Source organism: Amphiprion ocellaris, chromosome 7, assembly GCF_022539595.1.
Source record: "Amphiprion ocellaris isolate individual 3 ecotype Okinawa chromosome 7, ASM2253959v1, whole genome shotgun sequence".
Lineage (NCBI taxonomy): Eukaryota > Metazoa > Chordata > Actinopteri > Pomacentridae > Amphiprion > Amphiprion ocellaris.
In genome coordinates, this window is record NC_072772.1 from 25,976,292 (window position 1) to 26,002,095 (window position 25,804).

The 25,804-nt window shown below is 45.3% G+C and overlaps 1 protein-coding gene and 1 long non-coding RNA gene across 2 annotated transcripts; one reads left to right on the forward strand and one right to left on the reverse strand.

The window, feature by feature from the left end:
- Positions 1-11,125, forward strand: LOC111577489 (phospholipid scramblase 1-like). The gene is made up of 2 exons (XM_055011949.1): positions 1-64; positions 10,227-11,125. Exon 2 carries the CDS (start codon positions 10,240-10,242, stop codon positions 11,065-11,067), a length of 828 nt encoding a protein of 275 aa, XP_054867924.1. The 5' UTR covers positions 1-64; positions 10,227-10,239; the 3' UTR covers positions 11,068-11,125.
- A 4,257-nt stretch (positions 11,126-15,382) lies between these two features.
- LOC111577487 (uncharacterized) lies at positions 15,383-17,028 on the reverse strand. Its single transcript, XR_004848473.2, has 2 exons — positions 16,372-17,028; positions 15,383-16,287 (listed from the first exon to the last, which is right to left on the reverse strand). It is a non-coding gene; the product is annotated as an uncharacterized LOC111577487 (long non-coding RNA).
- Between the last annotated feature and the right edge of the window lie 8,776 nt (positions 17,029-25,804).

The window sequence follows — 25,804 nt, forward strand, 5'->3', positions numbered from 1 at the left end:
CAGACATCTGTTCTTTGGCACGCTGCTTCGGAGACATCGGCATATGAAAACACATATATTGTAGGTAGGCATTCTTATAAATAATTTATCTTCTTCTGTAATACATAGTGTATATGAAATTAATTTTATTTAATAAAGTTGCTGAATTTGGTGTTATTCCATTTTATATATTAATCTGTATTATGTTGTTTTCAAAGTTGTTGCAAAGTGAACAATGCAGTAATTTTGGACTGAACACACCAATACTTACTAATACATTTCTTACAATGGTGACTATTTCTGTCAGGAAAGAAATGAACTGTAAATAGGTAAAACTGTATACATAACGAGTAATCGGAATCCTAAGAGTGATTCAGTAAGGTTCAGTTTAATGTGGACTAACTTCAGTCTTATAGATTAGGCTGAAGAACGACTGGATGTGGGAGAAGCTCTGCTATGGAAAAAGCATACTGCATCATTAAAATATTATTAAATGCAGAGGAATTTCAATACAACAGACTTTTGGGCTACACTCTCCAAGGTCAGCAGAAGAATTGAATAAAGTCCTTAAGATAATCAGAAAAGGTCATGAAACAGCTAAATAATATAAGATTTTGATGGCATATGGAAGAGATGGAGGTATCTCCTCACTTAGAATGGCCTGGGGGTATCTTTTAATGAAGAGAACTGGGCTAAGATATGTGGCAACTCCCAAAAGATGTCAAGATATCTGAGGGTGAGGCTCATTCGATTTAAAATAGTACATCAATTTTATTGGGCACCAAGTAGGCTTTTTAGACTTGGTCTAAAGGATACAGCTGCCTAGGGATGAAGGTACACTGACACATGGGTTAGGGTCATGCCCCAAGATCAGTCAGTATTTGAAGAAGATTGATATTTACATTACTAATGTTATCAAAAGGCAATTTGTGCTCTGTCCAAAACTTTATGTTTTGGGGGACTGTACAGTGATGTCTTGTTTTCCACAACCACTGAAACATTGGACACGAACTGTTATCATGATTGGTTGACAGATCATCCTCAGAAACTGGAAGAAACCTGAAGAATGTTCTTTTCAGGACTGGTCAACTGAATTGGGCAGAGCTGCTGCTTATAAAAGAATGTCATACAGGATACTGGACAGAACAGAAAAATATTATCTAAAGTGGGGCATGTACCTCAACAATATCCAGATGTCACAGTAAAGATTGGGTGAATGCACAATGATGTCGATGAGCTAGTACCAGATGTGTTTCATTTTGTTTGATTTACTTCATTATTCAGCCAGCTTGTTCACAGTCAGTACTGCCTTCCATACTAGGCTGAGATGCAAATGACCTCTGAGAGTGATGGACCCCTTCTTGGTTGTAGGTGGGTGGGATGTGGGTGATTGGATGTTGATGTTTTGTATGTTGATTAACGTGTATGTTGATTCTAAAACTATTTTTTTTAAAATCAATTACAAGTCAAAAGAAAAAAAATCTCTCTGTTGGCCGCCATATTAGTTACAACATGTAATTCCCAGTAAAACCATAATTCATTTTGTACATGGTGCATGAGTGTTATTCTGGGGCAAAGTTGAAAAATTGTGAAGTTATAATCTTAACCCCTCCTGCTTCTAGTCTTTATGCTAAGCAAGAATAACTATATTATTCAAACAGACATGTCTTTTCACCTCACACTTGGAAGGAAATTGAATGAGTGTATTTCACAAAATGTTACTATTTTGTCAAAACACAAAATCAGGAAACCTTATAGGATCTGAGATTGTTGCGACATCACAAGAACAGTCAGACAGAACTGAAAACATGGGCAGCTAGATTAAACAAACCTCTAGGTGGACCACATGTATTTAGAAGAGAAGAGGAATAAGTAAGTGTGAAAACTCTTACCCAAGCTCCCTATTGTCAACATCCACGGCAGTCAAACGACCAACACAGTTGGTTGTACGTCGACCAAATCAGTGTCAATATGTAAATGAGAATTGCTCCCCTAAACTCCCTCAACTCTGGTGCAGATTCTTTTTTCTTTTCTTTCCCCCCCAACAAACGTATTTTCTACACAGTTCATTTCATTGTCTCACTATGGGGAACGCTCTCTCAGTGTTATCCTTAGAAGCTGTAACATTACTAAAGCCAGGACTGGCCAGCATTTGTGACGCTTGCATGCTTCCTCACTGTAAAATGGATTGAAGTGGTGTCACCTGTTACACTGTCCTCCTGAGTTTAGCGCATTTCACAGGTAGACAGCCGTGTTATGTCATCAAAATCCAAGGCAGAACTTCTCTTGTGTTCAATGAAGACTCGATTTATTTTGTATAACTGCAACAAAAACACAAATTGGAAACGGAAATCAAAAGATAACCAATTCATAAAGTAGGAACAGTATAAGAGCACATTAAACAGAAAAAGGTAAGTCACAACTATACTTAGCTATCAATTAACTAAATTCTAGGGCTTAATAAGTCCTTTGTCAAAACAAGCAGAGCATAAACTTTAATAACAACATCAAACAAATAATATATGTACAGACAGGTACTGTCCAAGGTAACAACATGGAAGTAAAAGCTACAGCAGGAGAAGCAGCAGCACCCAGCTCTGCACATGGCCTAAAGAAATCTGAAGGCGGAATACGGAACTCTCCTGCTTCAACAGTACTTCACACAAAACAATCAGTATACCTACTGATTGCACTGCAGTACACAAAATTCTACTGCACAGCATTATTTGCAGGACAGAACACTCATCATTCAATTTCCTCTTTTCACCTTCTCAGAAAGCTTTCTCTTCTGACTGCCAGTGTGAGTGACTTCACAGTTCAATTGAGCAAGCTAGCACCTTGGTCATTGGACGCTAACACAGCTTGTAGTTCTCAGCTGCTGCTGACTCTTCACCATGGAGTCAGGTTGGAGAGCGTGCTAATTGCCAACATGCACCTTGCACAGCAATAACCTGACTAAGCTTCTATAGCTGCACTAACTATACATGGCTACCAAGCCCAGTAGCACAAATGCTAGTCACCACACTAACTAGGTCACTGTAGCCCACATAACTGCCCAAACCCATATTAATTGCGCAAGCTATCTCGCATGACAGAACTAGGTACTCAAGACTAAGTTTGAAATGGCAGACAGCCAACTGCCACTCAGAATATGTCAAGGCGGTTGAAAAATATCAGAACTGGGTATTTATGAGGTGTGTGTGATATACCACACCGGCCACATGTGAACATTGTGCCCACTTTACCTTTTAAAGTCTGCACGTCAGCCTACCCTGTTGAGCAAAGAACTTATGATGGCTTGTGCTGAAACATCCATGGAATTTATGCAGTTGGCCAAACCACTGTCCAGCTGGGGCAATGATGTGGATGCCATTCTCCTGCCTATTAGAGGATGACAAATCCAGCTGCGAAGCTGGCGGGTTGCACCCTCTTGAAACTGATCAGGAGCTCCTCATTGAGTCCTCTAAAGAAGCATCAGGACACCTTGTCTTGGATGAGGAAAACAACATCTCCTTTGCCCACTCTGATTGAGTCTCCCCAGTGGAGATACATGGGGCTGACAGAGAAAAAGCTATCACAGTCAAGTGGCATCCACTGCTCAGTGTTGCAAAATGTGCAGCCAAAAAGTTGTTAATACCTAGCATCCGACCTCAAGGTTGGATGCTATGCTTATCAGGCAGTAGACAGGAGCGGGCACCTAGGCGCACCCCCGTCTGGCGGCATAGACTAGTTGTGGGGATGTGGAATGTCACCTCACTGCCGCTGAAGGGACCTGACCTGGTGCAGGAAGTGGAGCATTACAGGCTAGATATGGTTGGGCTCACCTCCACATACAGCAAAGGTTCCAGAACCAAAATCCTGGAGAGGGGTTGGACTTTCTCCTTTTCTGGGCTTACCCAGGGTGAGAGGTGCTGGGCAGGTGTGAGGATATTCACAAGCCCCCAGATGAGTGCCGCTTGTTGGAGTTCTCCTTGGGGAACAAGAGGGTCAGCTCATTGCGACCTCGTGTTGTAGAGGGGAAAACTGTGACTGTTGTCTGTGCTTATATGCCAAACAGCAGTTCAGAGTATGCGGCCGTCTTGGAATCTCTGGGTGGTGTCCTGGAAGGGGTGCCACCTGGGGACTCCATAGTTCTCCTGGGGGACTACAATGTTCACATGGGCAATGACAGAGAAACCTGGAGAGGGGTGATTGGGAGGAACAGCCTGCCCGATCTGAACCCAAGTGGTGTTTTGTCATTGGACTCTTTGCTAGCCATAGGCTGGCCATAACAAACACCATGTTCGAGCAAAAGGTTGCTCATAAGTGTACCTGGTACCAGAGCACCTTAGGCCAAAAGTCGATGATTGACTTCGTAGTCGTGTCATGCAGCAATATGTCTTGGACACTTGGGTGAAGAGAGTAGCAGAGCTGTCAACTGATTACCACCTGGTGGTGAGTTGGATCCAGTGGCAGGGTAGGCTGCCAGACAGACCTGGTAAACCCAAACGTGTAGTGAGGGTGAATTGGGACTGTCTGGCAGAGGCATCCATGGGGTTTTCAACCTCCCCCCCGCCTCTGGAAGAGTTTTTTCTGCATCCCAGGGACGCTGGGGACATGGAATCTGAGTGGGCCATGTTCAAAGCCTCCAATGTAGAGGTGGCTGTTAGGAGCTATGGCCAGAAGGTAACTGGTGCCTGTTGCGTCAGCAACCCAAAAGTCTGCTGGTGGACACCAGCATTGAAGGAAGCTGTCAGGCCGAAGAAGGATGTCTTTTGGGCCTGGCTCGCTCTGGGTCTCCTGAAGAAGTGAGTACCCATCACCCAAAAGGGCTGCAGCTGCGACAGTCACTGAAGCAAAAACTCGGGTGTGGGAGGAATATGGAAAAGTACTTGCCATTGACCTGATGCCTCAGTCAAGGGGGAGAACTGCTGACCAGTACTGGGGACATTGTTGGGCAGTGGAAAGAGCACTTTGAGGAACTCCTGAACCCAGAAAACATGTCCTCTGCATAGGAGTCAGAGCCTTAAGACTCGGGGGAATCTTTGTCCATATCCGTGGCAGACATTGCGGAGGTAGAAAAGAAGCTCCTCGGTGGTAAGGCGCCAGGTGTGGACAAGATCTGCCCCGAGATACTGAAGGCTCTGGACATTGTTGGACTATCTTGGCTGACACTATTTCTAAAATGTCGTGTGGGCATTGGGTAGTATGGTGCCTGTGGAGTGGCAGAACGCAGTGGTGGGCCCCATTTTCAAAAAGGGGGACTAGAGAGTGTGTTCCAAATACTGGGGTATCACAGTTCTCAGGATCCCAAGGAAAGTTTTCTCTAGGGTGCTGTAAGGGACGCTCTGACCGACTGTTGAACCTCGGATTCAGGAGGAGCAATGCAGATTCTGTCCTGGTTGTGGATCAGCTCTGAACTCTTGTGGAACTGCTGAGGAGTTCGTGGAAGTTTGACCAGCCTGTCAACACGTGTTCGACCCAGTCAGACACATTTCCTGTGGGTGTTGGATTTCGCCAGGGCTGCCCCTTGTCTCTGATCCTGTTTGTGGTGTTCATGGATAGGATCTCAAGGCGCAGGGTGAGGAGGGTGTCTGGTTTGGGGACCTCAGGATCATGTCTCTGCTTTTTGCAGATGATGTGGTTCTGTTGGCTTTACCAGACCCTGAGCTTCAGCATGGACTGGAGCGGTTTGCAGCCTAGTGTGAAGCAGCTGGGATGTGGGTCAGCACCTCCAAGTCTGAGACCATGGTTCTCTGCCAGAAACCATTGCTCTCTCCAGGTTGGGGGGAGTTGCTTCCCCAAGTGAGGGAGTATAAGTATCTCAAGATCTTGTTCACAAGCGATGGGGAAAATGGAACGAGAGATGGACAGGTGGACTGGTGCAGTGGCAGCGGTAATGTGGGCATTGTATTGAACCCTTGTAGTGAAGAGGGAATTGAGCTGCAAGGCAAAGCTCTCAATTTACCAGCCATGTACGTTCCAACCCTCACCTATGGTCAAGAGTTCTGGGTAGTGACCGAAAGAACAAGATTGTGGGTAAAAGCAGCCGAAATGAGCTTCCTCCACAGAGTGACTGGGCACAGCCTTACAGATAGGGTGAGAAGCTCGGACATTTGGAGGGGGCTTGGAGTAGAGCCGCTGTCAGTCACATCGAAAGGAGCCAGATGAAGTGATTTGGACATCTGATTCTGGTACATTTCTGCCCTCCAAGGCCAAGCATCTGCAGTCTTTCTTGGCTAATAAGACGTACAAATCAATCACTACAACTGTGCAGGTCCTGACACTTCATTACTCCTGCTAGCCAGTGCTCACTGGCTAGCAGGAGTAATGAAGTGTCAGGACCTGCACAGTTGTAGTGATTGATTTGTACGTCTTATTAGCCAAGAAAGACTGCAGATGCATGGTAGGAGCTGACTTTCAGAATCCCTCACTGTCCAGCTGCTTCAAAGACGGGATCACGGAAGCCAGGTAGCCAGAAAAATAGGAAAAGCATTCCACTTGCTGCCGCTCAGCGTGGTCCACCAGCCCCACCTACTACCAAGTAGTCACAACAAGAAGTAGCAGACTGTTTAGTATCCCCAGAGAAAACTGGAGCCACACCTGCCTGAGCTCCAACCTCATTTTACAGTTTTAATTCCAAAGGCCATTTAGAGAAGCAGGTTTGGCCTCCCTCACTCAGGCACAAACTGGATCCTGCTGAGCGCATTCTATTGAAAAGACAGTGAGACACTGTTCAGTTCAGTCAGGAGTGTCACAGTTTCATAAAAACACATACTCCATTAAAAAAAAAAAAAAAAACACCTGGCACACCCAAGCATGTTCCTGAGGGCCTGGGGAAAATGTGTGAAAAAAAGAAAAATGAAGCTAAAAATCAAAATATCATTACATTCACATACAACACCGGAAGCTAACGCCTCGGGTGTGACAGGCTAAATAAGTGCTGTACGAACGCAGGCCACTCATGTCGTGACAACAACACCACCTTTAAGCTCTCTCTCTTTCTGTAAAAATAGATAGATGGATCTCTTTAACTACACCAGAGTGGGTAATGAGGACATTAGGAAGAGGCTGTTGCTTACGATCAACAATCAACCCTCCTGAATTCCAGAAAATCATTTTTCCCTCACAGATGGAAAATGAGCAAGGATTCTGCAGAGGGGGGGGGTACATCCTATACTAGACCTGTGTGCACTGAATCAAGGTCATCAAAAGTCATACAAATTTCTAATGCTGAAAAATGCCACTCTGCATGGGTGTTTGTCAGATGCACAGAGGTTAAAGGAACAGGGCATCCGCATAGCAATGCACATAGACGACTGGCTAATGCTGTCAGAGTCAGAGATGCTGGCACAAGAGCACACCAGAATGACACAATAGATCACCTGGCTGCTCTGGCAGTTGTCATAAACTATGAGAAGAGTGTCGTAGAGCCATCCCAGGTCATTTCTTTCATAGGAATAACTCTTAATTCCACCTCATTCAAAGCACACCTTTCTACAAACAAAATAGAAAATGCTGTCATGAGTGTGTTTCGAAAAGGGAATTACATCCCATTCAGATGGTCCCTGCAAATGTGAGGATCTGGATCTGCACTGGTGGTGATTCCTCTAGGCAGAAAGCACATGACAGAATATTAGTAATGGGTGGAATCCCTTAAATTGTGTCAAGCATGCCATATCCATTGTTGTGTCAAAGTGACTGCTGATTGTTCTGCTTCATTGCATAAGCAGAGAAATCATGAATTTCTCTCACAGGGCATGACACAGGGAGTTGTTACCTCCAGGAAGGAGGCTTGTGGGTTCTGCACCACAAAGGTGCTCACATAAACTGGCTGAAAGTGCTAGCAGCCTTTCTGGCTTTAAAGCACATTCTCCCATTGTTGAGAAACCACTACATTTTGATCAGAACAGGCAACACATTAGTGGTAGTGTACATAAAAAGACAGAGCAAGCTACACTCCCACCCACTACAATCTCTGCAAGCAAACTGAAACTATGTAGCGTCATTCACTGTTTACCATTGACAGCCAACTACATCCCATGAGTTTAAAACTTGAGACAGGATCTGCTGTTCAGAGGAAATCCAATGTATGGAGAATGGACCCACCACACCCAGGAAGTGGTCCAAATGTGGGCCCACTTTGGCCATCCACAGGTGTACCTGTTCACCTTGAGAGAGAACATTACATGTCTCAGTAATTTTTCCCTGAAGGATTGGATAACCCCATTGGGAATGGACACACAGGTGCTGCTGTATGCATTTTCTCCACTTTCCCTGATTACCCCCATGCTGACCAGAATGAGGAAGAGGGGTCTAACAATGATATCAATCATGCCCAAGTGGATGAGGTACCATTGGATAACAGAAATTATGCCATTCCTGTGGAGTGAGCCTTGGTCACTCCTACTGCATTGGGATATAGTGTCCAGGGCCAGGGGTAAATCTTCCAACCTCATCCAGAGCACCTTGTCCTCTGGACCTGATCATGACAGGTCAAATCTAGGTGCAGTGGGACTTTCTTACCAGACCGTCATTCTATTCAGTGCACAAGAGTCCTTTCCACAAGCGCATTGTATGAAAACAAATGGACGGTGTTGAAATCTTAGATAATTTCCTTTCAATGGTCTGTGGCAGCAGTGGCTCACCTTCCTTCAATAACTACTGGACAAAGACAAGGCCTTTCCTACCGTTGAAGTATATTTGGCAGCCATATCAGCCTGCTATGTGGGCTTTGCAGATCGTACATTAGGCCAGCACTCTCTGGTCTGTCATTTTATAAAAGGAACACAACAGCTCCACCCAGTTTCCAAACCATTGATGCTTTTCGGGGATTTAGCTCTGATATTAGACACTTTTGAATCGCTACATCAGGTGGAGATACTGTACCTTGAAAGAGCATTATTACTGGCTCTTGCATCAGCAAAATGTGTCAGTGGCATTCATGCGTTGTCAGTGTATGCACAATGCACTCAGTTCATGCAGGGTAATATTAAGGTCATACTTTAGCTAAACCCTGCCATCGTGCCCAAGAATTCATCACTGGGGTGTGTTCCTTTGGAGAGGGGGCCATTTTATTCACCCATCTTTCCCTCCCCTGAACACAAACACCTGCGTGCTCTCTGTCTGGTAAGAGCCTTGTATGCTTATACTGAAAGAACTAAAACATTTAGAAGGTGTTATCAGCTGTTTGTTTAATGGGCTAAATCAACATGAGCAAGCCCATCAGTAAACGGTGCCTATCCCATTATATCGTAGATGCAATCAAGATGGCCTACACCAGCAAGGGACTGCAAAACCCATGCAGGACCCCGTGCAAATTGAACCAGAGGTATGCCAACCTCCTGGGCGCTATTTAAGGGGATAAAAATAGATGAAACAGCTCATAGTAATGAACTCATTGCTAATCGTATTGAACTCAGTCAATCTGAGGTTAATAATACACATTGTACTCATAGTTTGCACATATTTGTGATTTCACATTAGGCAGACTTACATTATAGACCTGGACAGGGGGACGGGGGACACTGATGAGGAAGATGCTCCAAACTGCCTAGTCACATACAACATTTTTCTCCTTAAGGTTTTTCAGTAAGCTGGGCTTCATCTCTGACCCTTGCAACGCTCTATAGGTCACTACACCCTCACTGGCTCATACTGTCCAAAGTGTGGGCCCGCACGGGACCTCCTAAACTAAGAGTCAGTCATTGAGATGAACTTATCTGACAACATGAGAGTCTGTATATCCCCATACGCAGAGCTCAAAATTATTGTTGGAAAGAGAACATAAGTTTACTTATCTTGTAACCATGGTTCTTTGATGACATGAAAGAGATGTCTCACCAGATCACTCTTCTTATTTAAAGCAAGGAAGAGGTGAGCTTATCTTGAATGACTGGTGACTCAGCATCAATCCTTTTTATAGGGAGGTAGTGCGGCCCTACCTTGACACAAGCATGACAATTGCCAGGCAGTACTGGCAATCAGTACTTTCTGATTGTGTGGATCATGGTGCGTTTTGACTTTTTGTTATGCCTCCCATGTTCTCCAGTGTAGGCAACTCACTTTGCTGACACAATGAGATATTTTCACTGAGAATACAAATTATGGTTGAACATCCAAAATAAGAATTATATTTTTTTAATGACATGTCGACAGATCAGTTGAGGTTGTCTGTTCCTTCAGGGGATAAGCAACACTGAACACATTTAGATAAAAAGAAACTCTGTCCTTTTTATCATGTACTGTTTGCTTGCCGTCTTTACCAGGTACACATCTGTTATGGCATACCAGGGAAGCACAGGACCACTGCCTCAGATACCAGTGTACTGTGTTGGGATGCAGCCTGGTAACAATTCAGTTTATTCAGCTCCAGTGAACCATGGAGCAACAGGTCCTACACTGCCTCCTGTTCCTATATTGATGCCTTCACCTGGTCGACCTGCAGGCTGCCCACCTGGACTGGAGTACCTGATTCAGACTGACCAGGTCTTGATCCACCAGCGAGTTGACCTGGCTGAAATGGTTATTGGCTGGGAGATGAACAATGTTTACACAGTAAAGAATAGCATGGGGCAGCAGGTGTTTGTGGCTGCAGAGGAAAATGACATCTTCACCATGCAAGTATGTGGCCCCGCTAGACCTTTCACGATTCATCTTCATGACAACATGGGACAGGAAGTGTTGACGCTAATCCGCCCCCTAAGGTGTGGTTCTTGCTGCTTTCCCTGCTGCCTGCAAGAGCTGGAAGTTCAGAGCCCTCCTGGAAATCCCATAGGTTATGTGGAGCAGAACTGGCACCCTTTTCTGCCAAACTTTACCATCTTAAATGACATGAGGAGACCCCAGTTGAAGATCAAGGGGCCTTGCTGTGACTGTAGATGCATGTCTGATGTGATCTTTGAGGTGACATCTTTGGACGAGTCAGTGGTGGTAGGGCAGATCAGTAAACAGTGGGGTAGGTTCATGCAGGAAGGCTTCACAGATGCAGATAACTTTGGAATCTCATTTCCTGTGGACCTGGAAGTTAAGATGAAGGCAGTGATGGTAGGAGTCTGCTTCCTCATTGATTTCATGTTTTTTGAGACTAATCCACATAACAGTAAATAAACATTTTGTAACATGTTAACGTGATATGAATGGTGCTGTAGAAAATAAAATACTTGCAACAATGGACCAGCTATTGTATTCATTCATCACACTAAAAGCATCTTATCTGGCATGGGGTAGTTCTTAATGAAAGTGAATGAAAAGGTTTATTTACTATCCATCAACATCAAATTACACTTACCAACATTAGTGACAAGCCAAAGACATCTCAGTTCCATAAGAATGTCATTGTGAGTGTATCTCCATGGACGATCTCTTTAAACTTGACACTGTGCCAGGTGTGAACTGACAACATTGCAACATGTATTATTTGATATACAGTGCACAGTATGTTATGGCAATTTCGCCCTGTCTTCAGTTTTTTTCATTTATCACATGTTCCACTCAATCAAGGTTCTCAGTCTGTCAGTCTCTACCCAGTCACCTGTCTACTACACTCACCTCATTTGCGCCCAGTTACCCACTCACCTCCCCTATATGTACCTGGGTTGTTGTGCAATCTTATGTGTAAACTATATCAATCAAATAAGTCTATCTTATGCTTTGTCCTAGACACTTTTCCTTGACCTCAATGGATAGCTGTAGTGCCCAGAGAATCCAACTGCAATTATACTAGGATATGTACTGTAATTATTCAATTATTCATTCAACCTTTGTTTTAATCTCAAGGAATCATTGAAGGATACTTTCATTTACACTGATGTTGAAAGTACAGCTAACAGAATAGAAATGCAACATTCAACAAGACAACACAAATAAAAACAGTTAACTACACTACATTGCTACATTGCTATGCAGTGTGTGATCATGGATTAAAATTGACCAACACATACAGTGGTACCAGTCTTCAGTGTTTGCTGCAAAATGTTTCAAGTGTGTGCAGCAGAAAAGCTAAAAGCAGTTTTACTCACAACTTACCGAATGATTGTGGGATCGATTTAACAAGCAAGTAATGTATTTCTGCATTTTGCCATTAAGTGCTTTATAAATAAACAGAAGCCAATGTCTGTTTGGCCTTCCTGCTAGGGATGGCTAGTCAACTTTTGTGTATAATGAACAGTGATTAGTGGAATCACAGGTAATGAATCTCAGGGCTTCCTAAGTGAGCTAGAGGCATTTCAAGCAGGAAGACAGCATCAATTATTTGCTTTTTGTACAACATAGGAAACATGGCTCTGTTTCTGTAAAAAGCCCAATAACTTCCCATAGTTTGCAAATTAATATAACAATATGAAATTTTAATGTAGGTTTTTGATCAAATAGATGCCTAAATATTTGTATTCAGAAACTCTCTTAATGTTCTGAGCAGTCAGAGTGGTGATAGGTAAACTTCCTTCAGGGATTTCTCTGGCTCTTGAGAAGAGCATGTACTTGTGTACACTGTCTTGTTTGCATTAAGGACAAGTTTTAACTGAAGTGCATCTTGCAGTTGGTGAAAAGCTTCTTGCAGGGTTTCAACAGATCACAAATATTTTTTGACTGAGAAGCTGACAGGTTTGTATAGTAACTGGAGATTAGTTCAATGTGGTAGAATGCTTTTGTCTTTTCTTAAAGAGGATGTGCATTTATTTCTGAGCTGCCTAACAGCTACCCAGTAGGCTGCTTCACCTGCACACCTTGCTAGTGCCCAGGCTTTGTCTCTTTCTTTGAACAAAATAGACATTTCAGTGGAGAACCTCCTGTTTTTTATCCTAAGTATGAAGGGTGCATATTTGTCAAGGATAATGAGAAATTGATTAGTGAAATGTTTCAAAGCCAATTCTACATGTTGGAAATTTGGAATATGTCACTGAGAGCAAGTTGACTCTCTTTTACCTTTCTTTAGAGTGGAATCACATGGCTCGGTTTTCTTCTGCTTGGTACCTCTAACGCAGGCTACTGAACAGTGATCACTAAACCTAGTGAAAACACCAGCATTACTAGTATTGTCATTCTTGTTGCACAAAATCAGGTCTATTAATGTTGAGGGATCTTTCAGATTAAGTCCAGTTCGGTTAACTGATGGGCCAACTAGACAGAGTTTCTTTAAGAAAGAGAATCCACCAATTTAGGCAAATATCCCATAAAACACAGTTTTTTAACTTTAATGAGAAATAAATTTGAAGGACTGAGGTACACTGATGGCATATAAAACAGCAACAGTTATACTTGATATAAATAGCCACACTGTTACCTCTGTCTGTTCTGTGTAGGGATAGTTATGTAGCAAAACCTGAGTAATATACATTCTGTTTAAGCCAAGTCTCTGTGAGAACCAGGATATCAGAGTCTTTCTGTGATATCAGAATTCTTAAGTAATTTGAATTTATTGCACAGATTCCTAGGCCATGTCTGGATGTTAAAGTTTGTGAATTCAACAGAATTGCCCCAGAGTCACAGCCATGAAACTTGAAGTTTCATGAACATTAAATTTTCTGAATTACAGCCTGGACATTTTAATGCCTGGTACAACTAAAGGTACATTTGTTTGGACAAATATAATGACAACAACAAAAATAGCTCATAAGAGTTTAATTTAAGAGCTGATATCTAGCCATTTTGCATGGTTTTCTTGATAATAACCAAAATCATTTATGTTCTTACATCTGTAACTTTGACAGACAGTGCTTTTAGGAATTCCATGTTTTCTTTTCTGTTTTAGTCACATGACACACACAGGAGTTATTGATTGCATAACCATTGTTTTTGATGGCTGAAGCCATGCTTCTTAGCATGCTCTCCACCGGCTTCTGACATTGTTCTGCTGTCACAGCAGCTCATTCCTGTTGCACTAATTAAAACTAATTTGCTTTGTTTTTGGGCTTGTGGGTCTCCATTTTGCATTTGATGATTTTTGACAAGTTTTCAATTGGATTGTTACGGCCTGTGGTGGCCGTGTGTGGGAAAAGGACATTTGTACACCCTCTGTGGCATGGATTGATTACACCTAGTCAGCGACTGAGCTCCAGATTCCCAGCTGACAACTCATGACGAGTGATTGACCAGGAGCTCCAGACCTCCTCACAGCCCTGGTCCTTCCCACCTTTGGATTGGTCCACCACCGCGACTCCTCCTCCCACAATCACTGCACATGTCTATAAAACTGCAAACAAGCTCTTAGTCGGGGTGGCTGGTATTTGCGACCAGTCCACCCTGGTGCCTCTATTTTGTTGTTATGTGGTCCTTCAGTCCGTAAGCACTTGTGGTGGGTGCTATGGACAACTTCGAGCTACTGTTGGCAGCGGCTGATTTCATGTGGAGTCCAAAGTCTCAGTGGAGACTGTGGCTCCAATCAGCAGTCTGCCAACTTAGGGAAGAAGCTACTTAGTATTTAGAGTCTTTGTGAACGGTGTGTTCGTTATGTGTGTTCAGAGGCACCAGTTTTGTTTAGTTCGGATTTTTGCACTCTTTGTATTAGTTTTTGTTACTTGTGGTGGGTGTGTAGAAACTCTGTTAGCCCTCGTTTTGTTATATTCTGTTCTTTGATTTGGCAACATCCACCAGTTTTGTGTTCTTTGTTATCACTTTCATGTTCCATTTGCTACTAAGCAATAAATTCATTTACCTGAGCCAATAACATTCTGGTTATTTTTGTCGCATTCAGCTACCCAAGAGCGTAACATGGATTTAGATCTGGTGATTGAGCAGGCCAAAGCATTTTTTTGGAATGTTCTGGTTCTCTATCCAGGCTTTAACTGACCTTGCTGTGTGGCAAGGGGCGTTGTCTTGTTGGAAAATCCAGTCATTCAAGGGAGGAAAGAGTTTGCCAGCTGATCAAAGAAGACTGTTTTCAAGAGTAGCCCTGTACATGACCTCATTCATTGGCTCTTCACACAACTGCATTTGCCCTGTTCCACCCATACTGAAACAACCCTAGATGGTCACTGGCCCACCCTCATGGCACTGTTCCACCCCTGGAACCTGCACCTCTGAAAGTGGTGGCAAAGTTTGATGTCTCTGAACTGTTTTAAATTTTTGCTGTATTTTTTCATATTTTGTTGTGTTTTGTTGGCTGCTCATCAGTGTCTGCTGGGAGAAGCGTTTATTCAAGAGAGGAGCTTTTTTATTGAGACAGAACAAATCTGGACATCTGAACATCCAATTCCAGTGGACTTCTTCAGGTGTTTTCATGGTTGCCATGCTGGTGCAAAGGTGAAGGCTAGTGTGGCGAGTGGAGTGGCTAGACAAGAATATCAGGAGGTGGGCGTGAATTCACCAAACAGCTCTAAATGGTCGCTGACAATGCCACCTTGGGAATTGCACCCAAGGAATTAGTCTACCTCTAATGGTCACCTTAGAGGCACACAAGTTCACTACACCATTGAGGCAGGAGACATTGTTCAATCACAATTCAATGAATTTATTAACAATCAATTAAAACCCTAATTAAAACAAATATACTAAAAAAAAGGGAGGGGAGTGCGACAGGGTAGAGGCTGGCTTACTGGGAGGAAGAGTGTCAATGGGGGGAAGGAGCAGATCCCAGGGGGAGGGCACCAGGTGAATAAACAAATTGCATACACGTGAAGGACAAACCAAAAAAAACCCAAGGTTCACAGGCCACACGAGGAAGGGGTACCGCCACCGAAGACACCACACCACCACAGGTGCTCAGCCTCTGCCATCAAAGAAACACAATTAGTGGGAACACTCAACAAAAAAAGAAGATTAAACTACAAATATACCTAATAACAAAGTCAAAGAAAGATATATTGTAATCAAAAATATACAGAACACAAAATAATTACTAAATCACAGAAAAAAGAAAACTAAACAAATTAATTAAACCAATATAGGCCACAAGGCCAAATGACAAGAGGAAAAAAACAAAACCTATCAAATAAGGGTGGGAAAGTGTTCCCACTGTATACACAGTTTAAAACAATATAAAAGTACTGCTGTGCGAATAAACAGCAGCAAGAAAATAAAACCAAGCTGCTCTGATCAGTGAGGAGGCAGGACAGACAGAGATAGCCGCGCAGCCAGGCTGCGGTTAGCAGCGAAGCAACTCAGCCTGCGACAACCAAGGCGAACCGTTGTCACGGCAAAGCAGCAGCGGGATAACAAGGCCAAATGGCACATTTGACACATCCAGGGGACACAGAAGACACAGGTTAATACAGTAAGTTTGTGAGGTGATGCCTTACCCCAGAAGAACAGACCACGTACCTCCAGAAGGCTGTGCAGCACCCACACACACAAGGAAGAGGGAGCCAGACGCAGGTTAGCCGCCGTAGCTTCCTACGATTAAACCAGGCATTTTATACGTGCATACAGGATCCTATCCTAAATTAACCATGCGTAACACAGTGAACAGTGACCTACCCGCAGCAGCTCACACACTGTACTGAACAGACCAGTGAGAAAACTGCAATGGTTGGGGCAGGTGTATTTTCCTACTCCCCGGCAAAATCTGACTCCCACTTCGCGTGAACGCGCGCGACTTACGTTTCACTCTATGGCCACTTAACGGCTTTTCTGTTGTACGTTTACTGTTTTTTGATGTTGTTTTCTACTGGTTTTCAGGTTAAAAGTGATTAAGTACCAAACTGTGGACATGTTCTCCTGTTGAATATGATTAGGTGACAGGTCTCTCCTCCTCTTCTCATATGTCCGCACCACCAGTGTCTAAAGATCTGACAAACACTACATATCCCAGCGCCCCACACTCTGAACTGCAAATTTGCAACAATTTCACTCATGAGGTGGACTCATGAGGTGGACTCATGAGTCCATGAGTCATTACAGGACTCAAGTTGCATTTGATCCATTGACTATGTTTTTATAAACAGCACCAGAGGTGCAGATGTTCCAGCTGAGAAAATTTGGAGTTTGTCACTTCTTGCATTACCAAAAAAACAGAGTCAGATTTTAGCTGACCCTACAAAATCTGACTGCAGATTTTGTTATTTCCTATCATACAACCTGCAGTTAACTCAGTGATTCTCAAATTTTTTCTGTCGGGCCCCCCTTCAGAGGACAAAAAACTTTCGTGCCCCCCCAATAACTTTGTGCGTATATATATATATATATATAAATATATATATATATATATATATATATATATATATATATATATATATATATATATATATATATATAAACTGTGAAAACATGAATATGCAGGGCTGTGTTATTTTATCTGATTCCATTTTGTTGTTTTTCACAGTAAGGATCAGGGGTGTCAAACTCATTTTAGTCCAGAGACCACATAAACCCAATCTGATCTCCAGTGGGCCCCGAGAGTAAAATCACAGCATAATAACCTATAAATAACCAAAACTCCAACTTTTCCCCTTTGTTTTAGTTTAAAAAAAAGTACATTCTGAAAATGTTCACATTTAATGAACTATCTTTTTACAAAATATTATGAATCTGAAATTTCTTAAGGAAAACAAGTTCAATTTCAACAGTAGCCTATTATGCCTCAGTTTATCATTTACACATGCATTGTAACTGCCAGATAACAGTTTATCTACAAAAACACAAAACATTCAGTCACAGGTATCTGGAACTGAACAATCTATTATTTTACTTCATGATCAGAACAACTTGTCAAGTTCTAGAAATTATTTTAAATTTACAGTTTTACAAATTTACAATTTACAGTTAATGTTGTTGTGATTTTTATCATTTGTAAAGTCGTCCCGCGGGCCGAAATGGACCGTCTGGTGAGCCGGTTTTGGCCCACAGGCCGTATGTTTGACATCGCTGGTAAAAATAATCGGAGGAGATGAGAGGAGTACGTGACGTGATCAAGTACGCTGGAGTTCCGACTGCACATTAACGATGCGTTCTCCCGTTCTCAGGAGTCTGTACTTCGGAGTCTGAACGGCCAGTGCATATACCATAGGTATATACAGAAGATCATTATTATTATTATTAATATCTATGGCATATACAGTCTATGGGGTCAGCACAATTTCAGTATTGTTGTACGCCGCGAAAAACAGGCCGACGTTAAAACAATAGTTCAGCTAATTAGTTCCGGGTTGAAGGACCTTTTCCTCCCAGTCGCCCGCGCCCCCCCTGACATGCCTCTGCGCCCCCCCAGGGGGGCGCGCCCCACTATTTGAGAAACACTGAGTTAACTCAACCTGCATATTTCTGTTAAAGTCCTACTTTTGAAATAGTCATTCTGTTCTTAATCTGCCACACTGTGATCACTTTAGCCCCTTATTTTATTATTCTGTTTTTACAGACTGTAATTTGCTATGTTTTTTTTTTAAATTTGTTGTAGTTTGGTGTTTTAGCTGTTGTAGCAAATAATTTCCCAGGTGTGGGATAAATAAAGAATTTCTATTCTATTGTTAACTGGTCCAATAAAACAACAACAATAATAAATGACTTTATATTTACTTAAGTACTATACTTAGACGAAACACTTTATACATAAACACCAGACATATTTTGGTGTCACGTCTTGCATTCTTAGGGGAGTCCGATTTTAAATAAGGAGATAGAGAGTTCTCTCAGTGAACAATTATTTTATTGACACGTGTACAACACTGAATATGAAAAATCTTTGGCGATTACACCCTGTCCTGACATCCTCATACGAGTGAAGTTGAGAGTAGCGTAGGATCTCCTCCGATGGCATTTAGACACTGCTGGTGCGGACATACGGATGAGAAGAGGAGGAGAGACCTGTCACCTAATCATATTTAAAAGGAAAACATGTCCACAGTTCGGCACTTAATCACTTTTAACCTGAAAACCAGTAGAAAACAACAACAAAAAACAGTAAACATACAACAGAAAAGCCGTTAAGTGGCCACAGAGTGAAATGTAGGTCGCGGGCGTTCGCGCGAAGGGGTAGTCAGATTTTGCCGGGAAGTAGGAAAATACTATAACACCAGCAGCCGACGCAGCAAAACGACCGGAAGTGAAGCGATCGGAAGGCACCTCCGCCGCTGCCTCCGAGAGAGAGAGAAGAGAGATACCACCCAGTTTTTGTACTATGTCAGCCAGACATGATTGGCTGACAACCCACAGTGATTTAAGAGCAGAACTCTCCTGCTACACTAGAAATGGAGATATACCGGTAAGCCCTTTCTTCCATCAGTCATCATTGGAAATGTCAACTCTCTGCCAAACAAAAGTGACGAGCTGGAGACATTGGTGAAGACTGACAAAACATACCATGAATGCAGTCTCCCGTGTTTTATTGAAATCTGGTTGAATCAAAACAACTCAGACTCAACTATGGATCTACCTGGCTTCACTCTCATAAGGTCAGACAGAGATGCTAAAGCTAGTGGCAAGAAGAAAGGAGGGAGTCTGGCTTTGTTAACCAGAGATGGTGTAACTCCTCATACATAACTGTTAAGGAGAAGTTGTGTTGTCCAGATATTGAACTGTTGGCAGTTGCCCTTCGGCCATATTATCTTCCAAGGGAGTTCAGTCATATCATAACAATACTTGTATACATTCCACCTGAGGCAACTGATTTGGTTCTGTGTGATGTTTTGCTTGATACTGTTGCTAGGATACAGACAAGTATCAGGAGATTTCAACCATGTCAGCCTCTCCTCTCACCTGACTGGATTTACAGTTTAACTGCCCTACCAGAGAAAATAAAACCCTAGACCTGCTGTATGCCAATGTCAAAGAAGCATGAAGATCGTAACTTGGTTTATCTGCAGACCTGTTACAAACATTGTGTGCTGAGACAGCCTGCAACTAAAGTCAAAATCAGAAGATGGACTCCTCAAGCTAGTGAAGGTCTAAGGGACTGCTTTGAATCAACAGACAGGAATGTGCTTCTGGAAACAGATGAGGACCGTATGAACATTAACAGACAGGTTGATTGTTTTACCAATTACATCAACTTCTGTAGAGACACAGTCTTACCTGCAAAGACTGTTCGCCGTTTCCCCAATAACAAACCCTGGATCACAAGCGACATAAAGGAAATCCTCAATCAGAAAAAAAAAAACCTTTCAGAGACGGTGACAAAGAATGGCTCAAAGAAGTACAACATGAGTTGAAGAGGAGACTGAAGATGACAAAGCTGGAATACAAAATGAAGATAGGAATTTTCAACACAGCAACATCCATAATGTGTGGAGAGGAATCAGTACCATTTCTGGACATAACAATAAAAAGAAAAGGGATCCAATAGCGGGTGATGTGGAAAGAGCCGATGAAGTCAGCCTGTTTTTCAACAGATTTGACACTGTGGATACACCTGCTTCCACTGCTGCTCCTCCTTCTTCTCCTCAGCATATGGAAATCCCCACTATAGCTCCTCCTTCTCCTTCTCCGGTTCCTACACGTCTCCACAGCTGTAGCCACTTCCCTTTTAGCACCTGTACCCTTCTCTGTCACGGAGACCGGGGTGATGTTGGAGCTTGAGAGTTTTTGCTCTGGGAAGGCAGCTGGCGCAGATGGTGTGTGTCCAACGCTGCTTAAAGACTGTGCTGCACAACTGTGTCAACCTCTCCACAGGACCTTCAACCTGAGTCTACAGCTGGGGCGGGTGCCTGCTCTATGGAAAACATCCTGTATTGTACCGGTACCAAAAATCAAATGTCCACCTTAACTAAATGACTACAGACCTATTGCCCTTGAGGTAAAAGACAAACTCGATTCCCTGCAGTTTGCATACAAAGAACACATTGGAGTGGATGATACCATTCTCTTCATGCTTCACTGTGCCCCGTCTCATCTGGAGGAACCTGGAGTTAATGTGAGAATCATGTTCTTTGATTTTTCAAATGCATTCAACTCCATCCAACCCACCATACTTAAAAACAAGCTCACGGAGATGGGAGTGAATCCTTCCTGTGTTTCTTGGATCATAGATTTCCTGACAGGAAGGCCACAGTTTGTCAGGATGGGGAACTGTGTTTCTGGGACATTAATGAGGGGGTTCCACAAAGAACAGTCCTGACTCCATTCCTGTTCACACTGTATACATCAGATTTCAAATACAGCACTGAGTCCTGCCATATTCAGAAATACTCTGATGACACTGCTATCGTGGCATGTATCAGAAATGGACATGAAGCCGAATACAGGGATCTGATAAGTGTCTTCAAGGACTGGAGTCACAAAAACTGCCTGCTACTCAGTACCTCAAAGACAAAGGAAATGATCAGATCCAAACCCCTCTTCAGCCAGTGAACACTTGTGGCGTGGACATCGAGGTGGTGACATCGTATAAATATTTAGGCGTACACCTGGATAATAAGTTGGACTGGTCTAAAAACATTGACTCTCTCTCAATGAGCAAAGAAACATGGGTGGTGGACGGCTCCTATCCCTGCGTTGCAGGACAGAAAGATTTAGAAAATCTTTCATACCATCAGCAATTAAACTATATAATTCTAAACAGATGAAACCCCAGACAATTGAATTTCCCTTCGTGGATTAATAAAGTTATTGTATTGTATGTTTTACTGCAGTGAAACATACTCTCCCTGGGCTGCGACCTTATCGTGGTGGAGGGGTTCGCGTGTCCCAATGATCCCAGGAGCTATGTTGTCCGGGGCTTTATGCCCCTGGTAGGGTCAACCATGACAAACAGGTCCTGGGTGAAGGACCAGACAAACAGCAGCCCAGAAGACCCCAATGAAGACAAATAACTTTGGAACCACGAGTCCCTTGCCCAGACGCGGGTCACCGGGGTCCCCCCCTGGAGCCAGGCCCGGGGGTGGGGCTCGATGGAGAGCGTCTGGTGGCCGGGCTTCTTCCCACGGGGCCCGGCCGGGCACAGCCCGAAGAAGAGACGTGGGACCCCCCTCCAGCAGGCCCACCACCCGCAGGAGGGGCCATAGGGGTCCGGTGCCATGTGTGTTGGGCGGCGGCCAGGGGCGGGGAGCCTGGCGTACCGATCCCCGGCTACACAAGCTGGCTCTAGGGACGTGGAACGTCACCTCTCTGGCGGGGAAGGAGCCTGAGCTGGTGTGCGAGGCTGAGAAGTTCCGACTTGATATAGTCGGCCTCACCTCGACACACAGCAGGGGCTCTGGAACCAGCCCTCTCGAGAGGGGTTGGACTCTATTCCACTCTGGAGTTGCCAATGGTGAGAGGCGCCGAGCAGGGGTGTCAATACTCATTGCGCCTCGGCTCGGTGACTGTGTGTTGAAGTTTACCCCGGTGGACGAGAGGGTGGCCTCCCTTCGCCTTCGGGTGGGGGGACGGTTCCTTACTGTTGTTTGCGCCTACGGGCCGAACAGCAGTTCGGAGTATCCGCCCGTTCTGGAATCCTTGGAGGGGGTGCTGGAGAGCGCCCCTTCTGGGGATTCCATAGTTCTGCTGGGGGACTTCAACGCTCACGTTGGCAATGACAGTGAGACCTGGAGAGGCGTGATTGGGAGGAACGGCCCCCCCGATCTGAACCCGAGCGGTGCTCTGTTATTGGACTTCTGTGCTCGTCACAGATTGTCCATAACGAACACCATGTTCAGGCATAAGGGTGTCCATATGTGCACTTGGCACCAGGACACCCTAGGCCGCAGTTCGATGATCGACTTTGTTGTCGTATCGTCGGACTTGCGGCCGCATGTCCTGGACACTCGGGTGAAGAGAGGGGCGGAGCTGTCAACCGATCACCACCTGGTGGTGAGTTGTCTCCGATGGTGGGGGAGGATGCCAGTCAGACCTGGCAGACCCAAACGGATCGTGAGGGTGTGCTGGGAACGTCTGGCGGAGTCCCCTGTCAGAAGGAGTTTCAACTCCCACCTCCGGTCAAGCTTCAACCATGTCCCGAGGGAGGTGGGGGACATTGAGTCCGAGTGGACCATGTTCCGTGCCTCCATTGCTGAGGCGGCCGATCATTGCTGTGGCCGTAAGGTGGTCGGTGCCTGTCGCGGCGGCAATCCCCGAACCCGTTGGTGGACACCGGCGGTAAGGGATGCCGTCAAGCTGAAGAAGGAGTCCTACTGGGCCTTTTTGGCCTGTGGGACTCCGGAGGCAGCTGACAGGTATCGGCTGGCCAAGCGAGCTGCAGCTGCGGCTGTCGCCGAGGCAAAAACTCGGGTATGGGAGGAGTTTGACGAGGCCATGGAAAACGACTTCCGGACGGCTTCGAAGAGATTCTGGTCCACCATCCGGCGTCTCAGGGGGGGAAAGCGGTGCACTGTTAACACTGTGTATAGTGGGGATGGTGTGCTGCTGACCTCAACTCGGGACATTGTGAACCAGTGGAAGGAATACTTCGAAGACCTTCTCAATCCCACCGACACGTCTTCTGATTCAGAAGCGGGGCCTGGGGTCTCAGGCGTAGATTCTCCCATCTCTGGGGTCGAAGTCGCCGAGGTAGTTAAAAAGCTCCTCGGTGGCAGGGCCCCGGGGGTGGATGAGATCCGCCCGGAGTTCCTCAAGGCCCTGCATGTTGTGGGGCTGTCCTGGTTGACACGTCTCTGCAACATCGCGTGGACATCGGGGGCAGTGCCTCTGGATTGGCAGACCGGGGTGGTGGTCCCTCTTTTCAAAAAGGGGGACCGGAGGGTGTGTTCCAACTATAGGGGGATCACACTCCTCAGCCTCCCCGGGAAGGTCTATTCAAGGGTATTGGAGAGGAGGGTCCGCCGGATAGTCGAACCTCGGATTCAGGAGGAGCAATGTGGTTTTCGTCCTGGCCGTGGAACTGTGGACCAGCTCTACACCCTCAGTAGGGTCCTTGAGGGTGCATGGGAGTTTGCCCAACCAGTCCACATGTGTTTTGTGGATCTGGAGAAGGCTTTCGACCGTGTCCCTCGGGGAATCCTCTGGGGAGTGCTCCGGGAGTACGGGGTAACGGACCACCTAATACAGGCTGTCCGTTCCCTGTATGACCGGTGCCAGAGCTTGGTCCGCATCTCTGGCAATAAGTCGAACTCGTTTCCAGTGAGAGTTGGACTCCGCCAGGGCTGCCCTTTGTCACCGATTCTGTTCATAATTTTTATGGACAGAATATCTAGGCGCAGCCAGGGTGTTGAGGGGGTCCGGTTTGGTGACCTCAGGATTCCGTCACTGCTTTTCGCGGATGATGTGGTCCTGTTGGCTTCATCATGCCAGGACCTCCAACTCTCACTGGATCGGTTCGCAGCCGAGTGTGACGCGGTTGGGATGAGGATCAGCACCTCCAAATCCGAGTCCATGGTCCTCAGCCGGAAAAGGGTGGAGTGCACTCTCCGGGTCAGGGATGAGGTCCTGCCCCAAGTGGAGGAGTTTAAGTACCTCGGGGTCTTGTTCACGAGTGAGGGAAGGATGGAGCAAATCCGGCGGATTGCTACGGCCTTCGCAGTAATGCGGGCGCTGTACAGGTCCGTCGTGGTAAAGGGGGAGCTGAGCCGAAAGGCGAAGCTCTCAATTTACCGGTTGATCTACGTTCCTACCCTCACCTATGGTCACGAGCTTTGGGTAGTGACCGAAAGAACAAGATCGCGGGTACAAGCGGCTGAAATGAGTTTCTTCCGCAGGGTGGCTGGGCTCTCCCTTAGAGATAGGGTGAGAAGCTCGGCCATCCGGGAGGATCTCAGAGTAGAGCCGCTGCTCCTCCGCGTAGAGAGGAGCCAGATGAGGTGGCTCGGGCATCTAATTAGGATGCCCCCCGGACGCCTCCCCGGTGAGGTGTTTAGGGCACGTCCCACTGGGAGGAGGTCCTGGGGAAGACCCAGGACATGCTGGAGAGACTATGTCTCCCAGCTGGCCTGGGAACGCCTTGGGGTCCCCCGGGAGGAGCTAGATGATGTGGCCGGGGAGAGGGAGGTCTGGGCTTCCCTCCTAAAGCTGCTGCCCCCGCGACCCGACCCGGACCAGCGGTAGAAGATGGATGGATGGATGGATGGATGGATGGATGTTTTACTGCAGGGGCAAGACAGTCTGGTTTGTAGGCTTCTCCAGGCTTCCTCCTAACCAGTAAGTTGGCTGGAGTGGGCATCAACTGAAAATTGGATTCGTCATTGAAGAGAACCTTAGTCCAATCATCAACAGTCCAATCCTTGTGATCTCCAGCAAAGAGTTTTGCTGGGCTTTCCTGTGCTTTCCTCTGCCCTTCGTTGATGAAGGGCTTCATCCGTGCCCTGTGTGACTTCAGATCAGCCTCAGGAAGTCGGTTTCCAACTGTCCCAACACACCCGATTGCCCCGCCAGTCATGCTCTCCCACACCTGGAACACTCTACCCCAGAGGAAATAGGACAGTGGGGCCTGGCGGGGCGAGCAAATCCGTTGGGCTCGCCACGACATGCCATTACGGCATGGGCATGGTTGGCCTGGTGGATCTGGTGGCTCTACTGGGCGTGCTGCTTGTATCAGCTGTCAAAAGCTGCCGGCTGACACGTCATACGCCGTTAGTGAGATGCTTCTGAAGAAGGCGAGAGCTGCCCACTGAAACTGTCGAAGTAAAAGTCAGCATCTGTTTTAACCTTATGTCTGAACAAAAGACCTCAAAACTACTGCATTCGTAAGAAGACATGATGAACGTTTTTGAGCTAGTGTCCACTCATTTTTAAGGTCCCTGGAGGTCTGATGACGATTCCTGACACAGGAACGGATGAGTGCACGGTCATCTTGTGGGGTAGAAAAATGTTTCCTGCCATGACCAGCTAGCAATTTGGTGGTACTATTGGCTTGTTTTTTCTTGGTGTAATGAACAGTTGTCTTGGAGATCCTCAGTTTTTTGGCTACCTGTCAATTCCCAGCAGTGTCAAGATGGCTGCCTATGTGGCTTCACATTATTTTTTTTGTTGTAGGCATTGTGTAAGAGCTGACAACTTCTGAATTGTGCTACAGCTTGAATGTAAGCAGTAAACCACTCTTTGCCTTTGC